Consider the following 13,927-nt stretch of genomic DNA (forward strand, 5'->3'; position numbering starts at 1 on the left):
ATACTACCTAAGGCAAAGTAAAAGGCACCAAGTGTTATTTTTTTTACTTAAACCCTAAACCTAAGTATAATTTTAATAGGAAACAACTTTCTGTAGGGAAAAGTTGAGACAAAATGGAAATTAAGTGTTACAGCAGGAAAAAGCCTTTAAAGTTATGTTGTCCAAATTTCTCCTTTTGCAAATTGTAAAAATTGAGGCCTGATTGTAACACATATTTTTCACACACATTTTCACACACATTTTAACTGGAAAAGAGGGTTAACTAACCTTGATAAAAAGAGAATTAAATCTCTTGAGTAGATTTGGTTTTTATTCTTTTATCCGTTTCATAATCCAAATTCTCTAATTTCATCCCCATAAGTCACCTTAAAGAAAAGAAACAGAGTGAATTAAATTGAATGAGATATTAACTCATTAAAGCAGATATTAACTCCAAAATATTAAGAGAAAACAAAGGCATTTGGTGCCAGGCATAGGTAGAAAGAAGTCTTTAAAAAAAAAAAAAAAGAAAGAGAAAGCTTGGAGGAGGCCCAACTCACCTCTGTCTGAGCTCCAATATTCTCTGTTCTTGATATAGAATCCTAACTCCCAGAGTGGGGTGGTTTTTCTCTGGAGAAAGAAAAATAAATACAATGGCAGAGGCTAAGTACTGAAGATCAGTATTCAACAACAGAGGCAGATTCAAGATGGCCAAGTTGGAAGATGTAGAGTTAGCATCTCCCCACAACTAGGGTGCCTGCCGGCCACTGGTGGGGGACTCTAACCTCCAAGGAGACAGGTGGAACCCCAGAGTGAACCGGTAGGACATAGGGGGAGAAAAGGGGGAGGAGAAGTGCAGGCCAGACAAGATTGGCGCCCCTGAGGCCGGGGAGATCAGGAGCGGCAGGTGGGAGGGGGCCTCCTGACCCCAGACCAGAGGAGCAAGAGAAGAGAGGAGAGGAGGGTGTTTGCTCTGCCCACTCAAGCCCAGGAAGCCTGCTGGGCTCCCAGGTGAGGTCCCCCGCCCAGAACCATGTAAGTGAGCCATCTTGGAAGCAGATTCCCCAGCCCAGCATTCAGATTACTGAGACCTCCCTAACATCTTTCCTGAAACCTCATGAGAGACCTCAAAGGGAGAGGACACAAATCAATAAAATTAGAAAGGAAAAAGGAGAAATCACAATGGACACTGCAGAAATACAAAGGATTATAAGAGACTACTACAAACAACTATATGCCAATAAAATGGACAACCACAAAGAAATGGACAGATTCTTGGAAAGGTACAATTTTTCAAGACTGAACCAGGAAGAATTAGAAAATATAAACAAACCCATCACAAGTAATGAAATGGAAATTGTAATTAAAACTCTTCCAACAAACAAAAGTCCAGGACCAGATGGCTTCACAGGCTACTTCTATCAAACATTTAGAGAAGAGCTAACACCGATCCTTCTCAAAATCTTCCAAAAAATTGCAGAGGGAGAAACACTCCCAAATTCATTCTATGAAGCCACCATCACCCTGATACTCAAACCAGAAAAAGATATCACACAAAAAAATTATAGATCAATATCACTGATGAACACAGATGCAAAATTCCTGAATAGAATACTAGCAAACAGAATCCAACAGCACATTAAAAGGATCATACGCCATGATCAAGTGGGATTTATCCCAGGGATGGAAGGATTCTTCAGGATATGCAAATCAATCAATGTGATGCACCACATTAAAAAATTAAGGAATAAAACCATATGATCTTCTCAATAGATGCAGAAAAAGCTTTTCACAAAATTCAACACTGATTTATGATAGAAACTTTCCAGAAAATGGGCATACAGGGAACCTACCTCAACATAATAAAGGCCATATATGACAAACCCACAGCAAGCATCATACTCAATGGTGAAAAACTGAAAGCATTTCCACTAAGATCAGGAACAACACAAGGATGTCCACTCTCACCACTCTTATTCAACATAGTTTTGGAGGTCCTAGCCACAGAAATCAGAGAAGAAAAAGAAATAAAAGGAATCCAAATTGGAAAAGAAAAAGTAAAACTGTCACTGTTTGCCGATGACATTATACTATACATAGAAAATCCTAAAGATGCCACCAGCAAACTACTAGAACTAATCAATGAATTTGGTAAGGTTGCAGGATACAAAATTAATGCACAGAAATCTCTGGCATTCCTATACACCAACAATGAAAAATCAGAAAGAGAAATTAAGGAAACACTCCCATTTACCATTGCAACAAAAAGAATAAAATACCTAGGAATAACCCTGCTTAAGGAGGCGAAAGACTTGTACTCAGAAAAGTATAAAAAACTGATGAAAGAAATCAAAGATGACATAAACAAATGGAGAAATATGCCATCTTCTTGGATTGGAAGAATCAATATTGTGAAAATGACTATACTGCCCACAGCAATCTACAGATTCAGTGCAATCCCTATCAAATCGCCAGTGGCATTTTTCACAGAACTAGACCAAATATTTCACAATTTGTATGGAAACACAAAAGGCCCCGAATAGCCAAAGCTATCTTGAGAAAGAAAAACGGAGCTGGAGGAATCAGGCTCCCTGATTTCAGACTCTATTACAAAGCTACAGTAATCAAGACACTATGGTACTGGCACAAAAACGGAAATATAGATCAATGGTACAGGATACAATGCCCAGAGATAAACCCATGCACATATGGGCACCTACTTTATGACAAAGGAGGCAGGAATATACAATGGAGAAAAGACAACCTCTTCAATAAGTGGTGCTGGGAAAACGGGACAGCTACATGTAAAAGAATGAAATTGGAACACTCCCTAACACCATACATAAAAATAAGCTCAAAATGGATTAAAGACCTAAATGTAAGGTCAGACATTATAAAACTATTAGAGGAAAATACAGGAAAAACACTCTTTGACATAAACCACAGAAGATCTTTTTTGACCCACCTCCTAGAGTAACAGAAATAAAAACAAAAATAAACAAATGGAACTTAATTAAACTTAAAAGCTTTTGCATAGCTAAGGAAACCATAAACAAGACAAAAAAACAACCCTAAGAATGGGAGAAAATATTTGCAAATGAAACAACAGACAGAGGATTAGTCTCCAAATATACAAACAGCTTATGGAGCTCAATATCAAAAAAACAAACAATCCAGTTAAAAAATGGGCAGAAGACCTAAATAGACATTCACCGAGGAAGACATGCAGATGGCCAAGAGGCACATGAAAAGGTGCTCAACATCACTAATTATTAGAGAAATGCAAATCAAAACTACAATGAGGTATCACCTCACGCTGGTCAGAATGGCCATTATCAAAAAAACTAGAAACAATAAATGATGGAGAGGGTGTGGTGAAAAGGGAACCCTCTTGTACTGTTGGTGGGAATGTAAATTTGATACAGCCACTATGGAAAAGAGTATGGAGCTTCCTTAAAAAACTAAAAATAGAACTACCATATGACCCAGCAATCCCATTACTGGACATATACCCTGAGAAAGCCATAATTCAAAAAGAGACATGTGCCACAGTGTTCACTGCAGCACTATTTACAATACTGAGGACATGGAAGCAACCTAAATGTCCATCGACAGATGAATGGATAAAGATGTGGTACATATATACAATGGAATATTACTCATCCATAAAGATAAACGAAATTGAGTTATTTGTAGCGAGGTAGATGGACCTAGAGTCTGTCATACAGAGTGAAGTAAGAAAGATAAAAACAAATACCGTATGCTAACACATATATATGGAATCTAAAAAAAAAAAGTGGTACTGATGAACCTAGTTGCAGGGCAGGAATAAAGAGGTAGACATAGAGAATGGACTTGATGACATGGGGTGGGAGGGCGAAGCTGGGGCCAAGTGAGAGTAGCATCCACATATATACACTACCGAATGTTAGATACTTGGCTGGTGGGAAAAAGCAGCATAGCACAGGGAGATTGGCTCAGTGCTTTGCAATGACTTAGAGAGGTAGGATATGGAGGATCGAAGGGAGGCTCAAGAGGAAGGGGATATGGGGACATGTGTATGCATATGGTGATTCGCTTTGTTGTGCAACAGAAACTAATACAGTATTGAGAAGCAATTATACTCCAATACAGTTCTATTTAAAAAAAATCAAACAGTAAAACTGACTTCCTTTTAGGAGTAGGGAATCTAGGGAATTGGAAAGAGGACAGAGAGAGAACACTAACTTTTCAAATTCAATCTTGAATTTAAGCTGTATTTTTTTTCTCAGTAGAGCAGGGCTCATTTATGCCCCTGTCTCATTCCTCTGTGATCTTCACCAACCAAAAGTGGTTTGAGTAGTTCTATTGTCAAGAGTTACGACAATATCAGTGTGCGTTTTCAGATGTTCTTAGGTGAGAAGGAAAGTAGGTAATTGTGGAGCCAGAGAACTCTACTGCCTGTTGTACCAAAGCTACCAATAGAGTGTAGGCAGGATGTTTGCTGCTAGCATCATAGCAACAGTGACATACATCTAAAAAGGTTTGATTCGAGTTTTCCAACAAGTTCCCTGAGGACCATCTTCCCCCATCCTCATTGTGTCCCATGTCACTGAGGCAACTAATAACTCAGCACAGATGTTTTCAATCTTTGCTTTTTGAGCCCACGCAGGGCAGATAAATAAATTTCTTCAGCAATTGCACTTTTGGGTCACTTACACAATAGGCTGAAGTCATTCTTAGATTTCCAGAGACTGGAAACCACCGTAAAATTATGGAAGGTTCAAGGGCTTGGAAGAGCCCTTAAATGTCTCATCTACAATGTTGTTGGAATTGGATCAATGGTTCCAAGTCCTGCTGAATATAAAAATAACCTGGGGAACTTTCAGCTCTATCCCAAATCAGTGGAATCAGAATCTCTGGAGGTGAGGCATGGCATAATCTTTTTTACATTCTCTCCACATTGCTGTAATGTACATTCAGGGTTGAGAATCGCAAGATCGAATGATATCCTGGGTTCAAGAAGGGTATGAGAATAAATGAAGTTCATGCAGAGAATTAATGCAGAATAAAACCTAAACCCCAGATTTTCTGGCTTCCAATGTGGTCTTCTTTTCAGTGCACCATAGCAATGCACTTAGTAATTAATGCACTTAGTAATATCTGCTTAATCAATTCAGGGAAGAGAGACAGTAAATCTTAAGATCTCTTTCTTTAAGTAATGAAACTCAGGGCTTCAGGATCCTCAGTTACTAGAATATCAGGTTCTATTACTTGTTGTTGAGAATTGGGCTGAATTTATTATTTTTGAGAGGCAGCAGAGCTCTTAGAAAGCATGTTGGGACTGCAAGTCAGGTAAAACCAGTTTCTAGTATTGGCCTTGTCAGTCTTGTTTGTTTTCAGTGACAATTACTCTATGTGTAGGTGTATTTTTGATGTGTTTGTGTGGGGAAGTGAGCTCAGTGTCCCCCTACTTTGCCACTTTGATCTCTCCTCACCAGGTCAAGTTAGTTGTGCTTCTCTACTATCAACAATCTACCAGAAAAAGAAATTTAAAAAACAATTCTATATTTACAATAGCATCAAAAGCAATAAAATACTTTGGAATAAATTTAACCAAGGAGTTAAAATATCTGTGTACTGAAAACTGTAAGAAATTGATCAAAGAAATTGAAGACACAAATAGAAAGATATCCCATGTTCATGGATTCGAAGAATTAATATTGTTAAAAATGTCTATGCTACCCAAAGTGATCTATAGATTCATTGCAATCCCTATCCAAACTCCAATGGCATTTTTTTCCCACAGAAATAGAAAAAAAAATCCTAATATTCATATGGAACCACATAAAACCCAGAAGAGCCAAACCAATCTTGACAAAAAAGAACAAAACTGGAGTCATCAGTTTCTGATTTCAAGTTGTATCACAAAACCATAATAATCTCAACTGGTTTGTGTTCAGGTTTGCCGCTTCTTCCTTTTGCCTTGTCAAATTTGTTTCTTAGCCCCTCTAGTAAATTATTTTTTGTTTCAGTTAGTGGACTTTTTAAACTCCAGAATTTTTGTTTATTTTTTTGTTTGTTTGTTTTTTAATAATTTCAACCTCTTTATTGACATTCTCTATTTGGACCATTGTTCTCATACTTTACCATCACTCTTACACTTTTGTTTAGTTCTTCAGGTGTGATTTTCTTTCATTTTTGAAATATTTGAAATAGCTGATTTATAGCCTTTTTAAAAATTAAGGCTAAAATCTGAGCTTCCTCATGGGAAGGAAAGGAAAGAAAGGAAAAGCAAAGAAACTTCTTTGCTCTTTGCTTCTCCACACTTGTCCCTTCAACAATATGCGTGTTTATGTTTACTCTCAAGATCGTTAGGCAAGTGCTGTTCCTATTTTATCCAAAATTTTTTTGATTGAGACTTGATCTCTAGAAGACTTAAACCATCATCCTGTAAGTGGAAGTCACAGGGCAATTTTTAAACAAATCTTATTATTGGCTTTTTTTTTTTTTTTTTTTTTAAATTAGCTCCTCTCTTTCCTAAGTAGAAAGATTTTACTACCTGAGACAGACTTATATTCTAAACCCAGCAATATCATGTTTTGCTCTGTGACCTCAAGAGAATTATTTACCTTTATCGAACCTCAGTTTCCTCAGCCTTAAAAGGGAGGAAATGATAATAAGGGATTTGATGTGAGAATTAAAGGAGAAAATGCAGAAACAGAGCATAGGACAATATCTGGCACATGATTGGGGTTTGGTAATTATCAGCCCACTTTTCTCTGTGCAGCAATAAAGGCTTTGGAAAGGAATTGAACTAGCTGGTGATGATTATCTGGCTCCTGCATTTGAAGGCAGTAAAACCAACATCTGAATTATCTGAGTTGATAAGATTATCTAGATCACTGCTAAATCTCCCTGCCACTTTGTACTGGGGATACCGAGACACCTAACTCCCAAACATAATCTTCTGAAAAGCAGGTTTTTTTACAGGGTAACTCTGAAAGACGCTTTGTGCTAGGAACAATACCCAGAGTGTGCCTTCCAGGTAGACAATATGGTACAGAAACACATTAATCTTCCCCGCAATCCTATTTCATGTCTTCCGGACCTTGCAGAGGGGAGATGGGTGGAAACAATTGATCCATTGAGAATCGCAGGCTGACCTCCAACTCAGACCTCTACCTGGGTGAGTAAATTTGGATGGAGAACAAGTGCTCTGGCCCCAGCCAAAGGTGGTTTCCTGCTCCTTGACTGAGGCTGGCTCCAGTTCAGTTATGAGATCTTGCTAGCAAGGCTCCCCTTGGAAAAGACGTTAAAAGTGCCCACCCAGTCAGGATTTAATTAATAATCACACAGGAACCAACTTCCTCCCACTCTGGGAAAAGGAGGAGTTGGGCAGGTGGCCATTCCCAGGCTGCCAGCTCTCAGACTTCTGAGATCCTCAGCCGTGCACCTGTGCCAGGACGCTGTCAGCTGAGGGTCAGATGATCCAGGGCCTCAAGAAATCTTGGCCACGAATAAACCTGCTTCTCAAGTTATTTCCTGGAAAGCTTCAAAATCACAAAACTCTTCTTTTACCCTTTAAATCTCCTTTGCTGTTGCAAGAGCATCTGTTGCCTTCTTCACGATTCTGTCTTCTTTTTCTTGATTGTCATTTTTATGGGTACCATGTGTTCAGTATTACGGTGGGTCAGGATCTCCCATTTAGTGAACAGTACCTTACTGGGCATTCGAACAATTTTAGTTACTGGAGTTACTCCTGACTAGGTTAGTCACCAATGAATGAATGACATATGGGTTGAGGGTTCGTGCAGGGTTGAGTCAGGGAATACAGTTCCAGTGGTTTTCTGTGCTTGCAGGCAAAGTGGGTGCTGGCAGTGAGAGCATGATCTTAAGAAAAATAAATGCAGGTGCTGGCTTTGGGAGCAAAATCACACCACAGACTGGTGTGCAAGAAATTGATTAAGGGTTCCAAGCACATATGGCTAGAATACCATGTAGTTTCTGCTACAACTATATGCTTGTTCTGCTTAGTGCTTATCATGGTTGTAATTTTATGTTTGTCTATGAGATGCCTTGGTTAATTAATTTATTAAAAAAATTTTTTTTGGGCTGCATTGGGTCTTCATTGCTGAGTGTGGGCTTTTTCTCTAGTTACGGCGAGCAGAAGCTACTCTTCGTTGCAGTGTGCGGGTTTCTCATTGCGGTGGCTTCTCTTGTTGCAGAGCACGGGCTCTAGGCTCGCGGGCTTCCGTAGGTGCAGCACTCAGGCTCCGTAGTTGCGGCAGGTGGGCCCCTAGAGCGCATGAGCTTCAGTAGTTGTGGCTCACGGGCTCTAGAGTGCAGGCTCGCTAGTTGTGGTGCACGGGCTTAGTTGCTCTGCACCATGTGGGATCTTCCCGGACCAGGGCTTGAACCCATGTCTCCTGCATTGGCAGGCGGATTCTTAACTACTGCGCCACCAGGGAAGTCCCGATGCCTTGGTTAATAGCTGTACTCACCCATGAATATAAACCCAAAGAGGGCAGAACTCTGTCTACTTTTCCTTAACCGTGTAGTATCCAGCACAGGTGGTGCTAACTTTTGTTGAATAAATGATTCAGTGTCTGTTTCTAGATGATGAAATTAAGGATCAAAGAAATGAAGTGATATTGCCACTAACGAGATGGGTTCTCAGAGGGAATTCAGGATATGAATTTGAGGTTTGTGTAGATGCAAATTTCTTGCTCTTAATCAACATAATAGTGTCACCATGAATCTAATGCCATCGTATAAAACGTCTGTGAGCCTTATTTCTTATGAAAAACTAGGGGAGTTAATAATAATTATTTTACATTGTTGTTTTAAGATTCAGATAACTACAGAAATTGAGATTAATATATGGAAAATACCAAGTACATTCCTTGCACATAGCAGATGTGCATTAATGTTAGTTATGATTATTATTATCATCATCACATCATCATTGCCTCTCCCTGCTGTTCCCACTCTAGTATCTTATTACATTGTTATTTTTGGTTTTCCAAGGAGGTCCTAGGAAAATTTTATGAAAATAAATGAAACGTTTACATTTCACCAAATCACTCTTAAAGCATTAAAAAAAATCTGTTTCATAGAATGCACATGATATTAAAGAATACTGGGTCCAAAACACCTTTCCTCAGGTATACCTCTTTTTCTCTTTTAATGTGTGGGACAGGAAGAAGGGAGTAAGATCAAATTCGTTTTTTCTTCCTTCCACCCTCTCCAACTCCAACCTTATCATAATTTTGGGGGGATGGAGGTGGCTAGAAATGCCAGATGTAGCTGTCCCTGCCAAACTCTTGAAGAGTGGAATTGAATTGAGAGAGTAGATTGAATGAGTAAGGCATAATGCCAAGGGTAGCACCTACCCTCCCAACTGTTTTCTACAACCAGATTCCAGAACTTTAAAAATGCTTCCCACCTTACTCTTGTCCAGCAGAAACAGACCAGCTCCTGACAGGTCCTTATCCTTCAGCGACATCCCAATAAAAATGAAGGGTTGACTTCCAAGCTGCTTAATTTCCTCATACAATCCAAGCAGGGGCAGGAGGGTTTAACTATTGCTTCAGTTGTTCTATGTTTATTAAGAGATCACATACAGTAAATCAAACTACCGTTTTAACTTAGCATATGTGGCCATTTTAAACATAATTGATTCGTGATAACATTTGGGTCAAAACATGCTTGCTATCTCTGTCCTAAATATTGATACTGTGAATGTTTCTCCTTTTTGAAAGAGTATAAGGGAATCCATTTAGAAAATGTTTAAAACAAGTGCTAACATTGAGCTTTTCATCTCAGTCATCAAGTGAGATAATCACAAAAAAGAACTTTAGAAACAATATGATTTAGTGCTCTTTTTTCTGGCCCTGCAGAGTTCTCTTTCATAGATGATTTCAATTCTATAGTAAAAACGCTATTTAATGGGCTTCTCTGGTGGCGCAGTGGTTGAGAGTCTCCTTGCTGATGCAGGGGACACGGGTTCATGCCCCGGTCCGGGAGGATCCCACATGCCGCGGAACGACTGGTCCCGTGAGCCATGGCCGCTGAGCCTGCGCGTTCGGAGCCTGTGCTCCACAACGGGAGAGGCCACAGCGGTGAGAGGCCCGCGTACCGCAAAAAAGAAAAAACCCCAACCCCCCCCAAAAAGCGCTATTTAATTTTCTGAATCCCTAACACCTAGACTACAAGTTTGAAGAGGCAGAGACTATGTCTATCTTGTTCCCCTTTGTATCATCCATTCAAGAAATGGTAGGTAATGACAATACCATACTAAACAAGATAGAAAAATCCCCTACCCTCATGGACCTTACATTCTAATGATATCTTCAGTACCAAGGACAGTGGCTGAAAGTTACCCTTGTCTGGTTGAGTGAAATAGCAAATAGATGAATGAAGTTGCCCCTTCTGTAAACAAAATTGGTTTGGGGCACTCTTGAACCAAGTAAATGGGGTGTGAACAGTACAGGAAGAATTAGTGCCACACAGCCAAGTTCCTATGTGATCATAGGTGTGAGCAAAGACAGTCCTCATCTCAACCACATTCTTATTTAAACAATTTTATATCTCAATAAAGAGGTATAATCTACACGCCATAAAATCGCCCATTTAAAGTGTCCAATCCAATGTATTTGAGTATATTTACAAAGTTTTGTCACCTTCAACATCCTTACCAATTCATGGCTCAAAGCAAAGCAGTAGTTCAGTTCCCTGAAGATACCAGCCTTTGGGAAAGGAAATGGGTCAGATATTTAAAAAAATTTTGTTCTTTCATGAAGTCCCCTTTGCCCTGCAGAGAGGAAGTATGACAACATCTTTATGCTTTTTATGGTCCCAGAGTATTTCTTTTGAGGAAGGGGAACTTAATACCATAGATATCACATGAACTCAGCAGTTTTTCTTACTAGGTTTCTATTTGAAACTCACTACTCATTAAAATTCTCTGAAGTCTCCAGAGTAATTGTCAATAAAAGCATTTACTTATCAAGTGAAAAATCAAATATTTTATAATATAGTGAAAAGAATACTTGTATAAAAATTATTGTATCTGATTTTACTCTTGGACTTACCATTAACTCACCGGGTAATTTTAGGAAAGGCCCACAAATATTTGGGTCTCAGTTTCTACATTTGTGAGGGAGAGAGAAGGAAATGATAGTTCATTCCAGTTCATAGTTTTTACACATTAATTTGCAAGTGGGCCACTCTGCTTAATTATAATTGGGTGATTTTATTATTTTAGAAGGGGACCCCGCCTTCTACATCTACATGATCCTGATTTGCATTATGTGATATGGACAATAATACAGGCTGAAAACAAGCATTTTCAAATGCTGAGTGGGGTGAATGTAAAAGTGAGGAATTCTAAAGAAATCTTAGGACTGTATGACCTTGGACCATTGCCTCATTTCTGTGTGGATGAGCGTTTCAGATTTTTAAGAATCCGTCCCTTTGGGTCAGGAAGAAGATCTGTTTCTATGCTTGGATCTCACATTGTAGTAGATGCTCAATAAATGCTTGTTGAAGGAAGAATATGTTTTAGATAGCAAAAATGCGGGAAAAATGTTAGTTTAGGTAGAGCGAACTACAAGAGAGTACATGTGATTTTTTTTTTTAATTAATTAATTTATTTTTATTTATGGCTGTGTTGGGTCTTCGTTTCTGTGCGAGGGCTTTATCTAGTTGTGGCAAGCGGGGGCCACTCTTCATCGCGGTGCGCGGGCCTCTCACTATTGCGGCCTCTCTTGTTGCGGAGCACAGGCTCCAGAAGTGCAGGCTCAGTAATTGTGGCTCACGGGCCCAGTTGCTCCGTGGCATGTGGGATCTTCCCAGACCAGGACTCGAACCCGTGTCCCCTGCATTGGCAGGCAGATTCTCAACCACTGCGCCACCAGGGAAGCCCCGTACATGTGATTTTATGTCAGAGAGATTTTAGTGTGAAAACAAATACTAACTTCCACAAACACGTGAAGTCTGCCGACCTATCTGCATGTCATAAAAGCTCTGGGTAATGTGGGCCTCATAACAAAGGCAGAAATTCGCTGTATACAATAACAATTACTCTTTTATTGCTTTAAAATGATGCAGATATATACATAGACAGACATGTTCATTTTAAATATCTGGAACCAATCTTAAAAATAAAAACCCAGGGCTTCCCTGGTGGCGCAGTGGTTGAGAGTCCGCCTGCCTATGCAGGGGACACGGGTTCGTGCCCTGGTCTGGGAAGATCCCACATGCCGCGGAGCGGCTGGGCCCGTGAGCCGTGGCCGCTGAGCCTGCGCATCCAGAGCCTGTGCTCCGCACTGGGAAAGGCCACAACGGTGAGAGGCCCGCGTACCGAAAAAACAAAAAAACCCCATAAATTAATAAAATTAGCCATTAAACAAGAAAAATAAGAGGCCCAGAAAAGGCACAAACCATGGAATTAAACTGTTTATTCTTTAGCATGGCCCCAAAGCATCCTCCTAGCAGCTCTTCCCTATTATTATGAAAGATGTTGTTTCAGGGCTTCCCTGGTGGCGCAGTGGTTGAGAGTCCGCCTGCCGATGCAGGGGACACGGGTTGGTGCCCCGGTCCGGGAAGATTCCACATGCCGCGGAGCTGCTGGGCCCGTGAGCCATGGCCGCTGAGCCTGCGCGTCCGGAGCCTGTGCTTCGCAACGGGAGAGGCCACGACAGTGAGAGGCCCGCGTACCGCAAAAAAAAAAAAGATGTTGTTTCTTTTGTCTTCTGTTGGACAAAAGCTGAAGTTACCATTTTCACTCAGTCGAGTCAGCCATTGCATTTTTTGCAGTTTGTAAGGAAGGGACAGTTGCCCTAATTCCTAAAAATGATTGATTCACCTCTTGGCACCTAATGACCGGGCAGGAAATAGGACGGAAGCCTTCATTCTGCCTTCACTCTGGATCTCAGGAGTACAACTGTTTTCATGCACTGTGTGTTTCTTCACACACACACAAGAGCGCTGGGAGTGATTTGCCAAAAGACACTTTCCGATGGGGATTTCACTGGCTTCTCTATGGTAGGCCCTCCCTCCCCCACCATTTTTAAGAAAATAAACGACAGTACAGTAGCTATTGCATGTGGGTGCTTGACTGAGAGAAATGGCTAATTTCCCTCAATACTGTTCCACTGCCCGCCAAACCCCTCTGTAGGCTACTGACATGTTTGGGCATGAGAAGAGAGAAAAAGGTGAGCAGGTGGTCCCTGCCTGCAAATCCTTTTCTTGACACACAATTTACCATCACAAGAGTTTACCAGGTGAAACATACATGCAAAGAATGAGAAGAGGCCAAAGGCCCTTCATTCTGAGCTGAGTTTGGCCCAGACCGCTGCAGAGCTGCACTGCAGGGCGTGGTACCTCGGGGACTCCCTTGCCTGTAAAAGGCAGACAGACCCAAGGCACTTCCTTATTTGCCCCAGACCAGTGGTTCCAAACCTAGCTGTTCCTCAAACCTGAATGCCTTTTTCAAAATATTAATTAGTTAATTTATGGCTGCGTTGGGTCTTTGTTGCTGCACGCGGGCTTTCTCTAGTTGCAGCGAGCGGGGGCTACTCTTCATTGTGGTGTGCGGGCTTCTCACTGCGGTGGCTTCTCTTGTTGCAGAGCACGGGCTCTGGGTGTGCGGGCTTCAATAGTTGTGGCACGTGGGCTCCAGAGCGCAGGCTCAGTAGTTGTGTTGCACGGGCTTAGTTGCTCCGCAGCATGTGGGATTTTCCCGGACCAGGTCTCAAACCCGTATACCCTGTATTGGCAGGCAGATTCTTAACCACTGCACCACCAGGGAAGTCCAACCTGAATGCCTTTTAAAATATAAATGCCCAGGTCTTGCCCCCAGGTTACTTAATTAAATTTCTGGAATGAGGCCTGGGAAGTTCTATGTAAAATATCCTTAGGTGATGGTAATGTAGCTCATGATTTAGAAATTATTGTCCTGAGA

General features: G+C 40.8%; 1 protein-coding gene across 1 annotated transcript in view; it reads right to left on the bottom strand.

Annotated features, from left to right (window-relative positions):
- Positions 1-320: 320 nt before the first annotated feature.
- The window catches only part of ADAMTS18 (ADAM metallopeptidase with thrombospondin type 1 motif 18), a 174,657-nt gene continuing 161,050 nt past the window's right edge, over positions 321-13,927 (bottom strand). The window contains exons 22-23 of the mRNA XM_060000258.2: positions 540-609; positions 321-365 (exon numbers count right to left, since the gene is read on the bottom strand). Coding sequence (XP_059856241.1) covers positions 362-365; positions 540-609 — 74 coding nt within the window. The 3' untranslated portion in view covers positions 321-361. The remainder of the gene's footprint in view (positions 366-539; positions 610-13,927) is intronic.

This window comes from Delphinus delphis, chromosome 20, assembly GCF_949987515.2.
Source record: "Delphinus delphis chromosome 20, mDelDel1.2, whole genome shotgun sequence".
NCBI classification, from domain to species: Eukaryota; Metazoa; Chordata; class Mammalia; order Artiodactyla; family Delphinidae; genus Delphinus; species Delphinus delphis.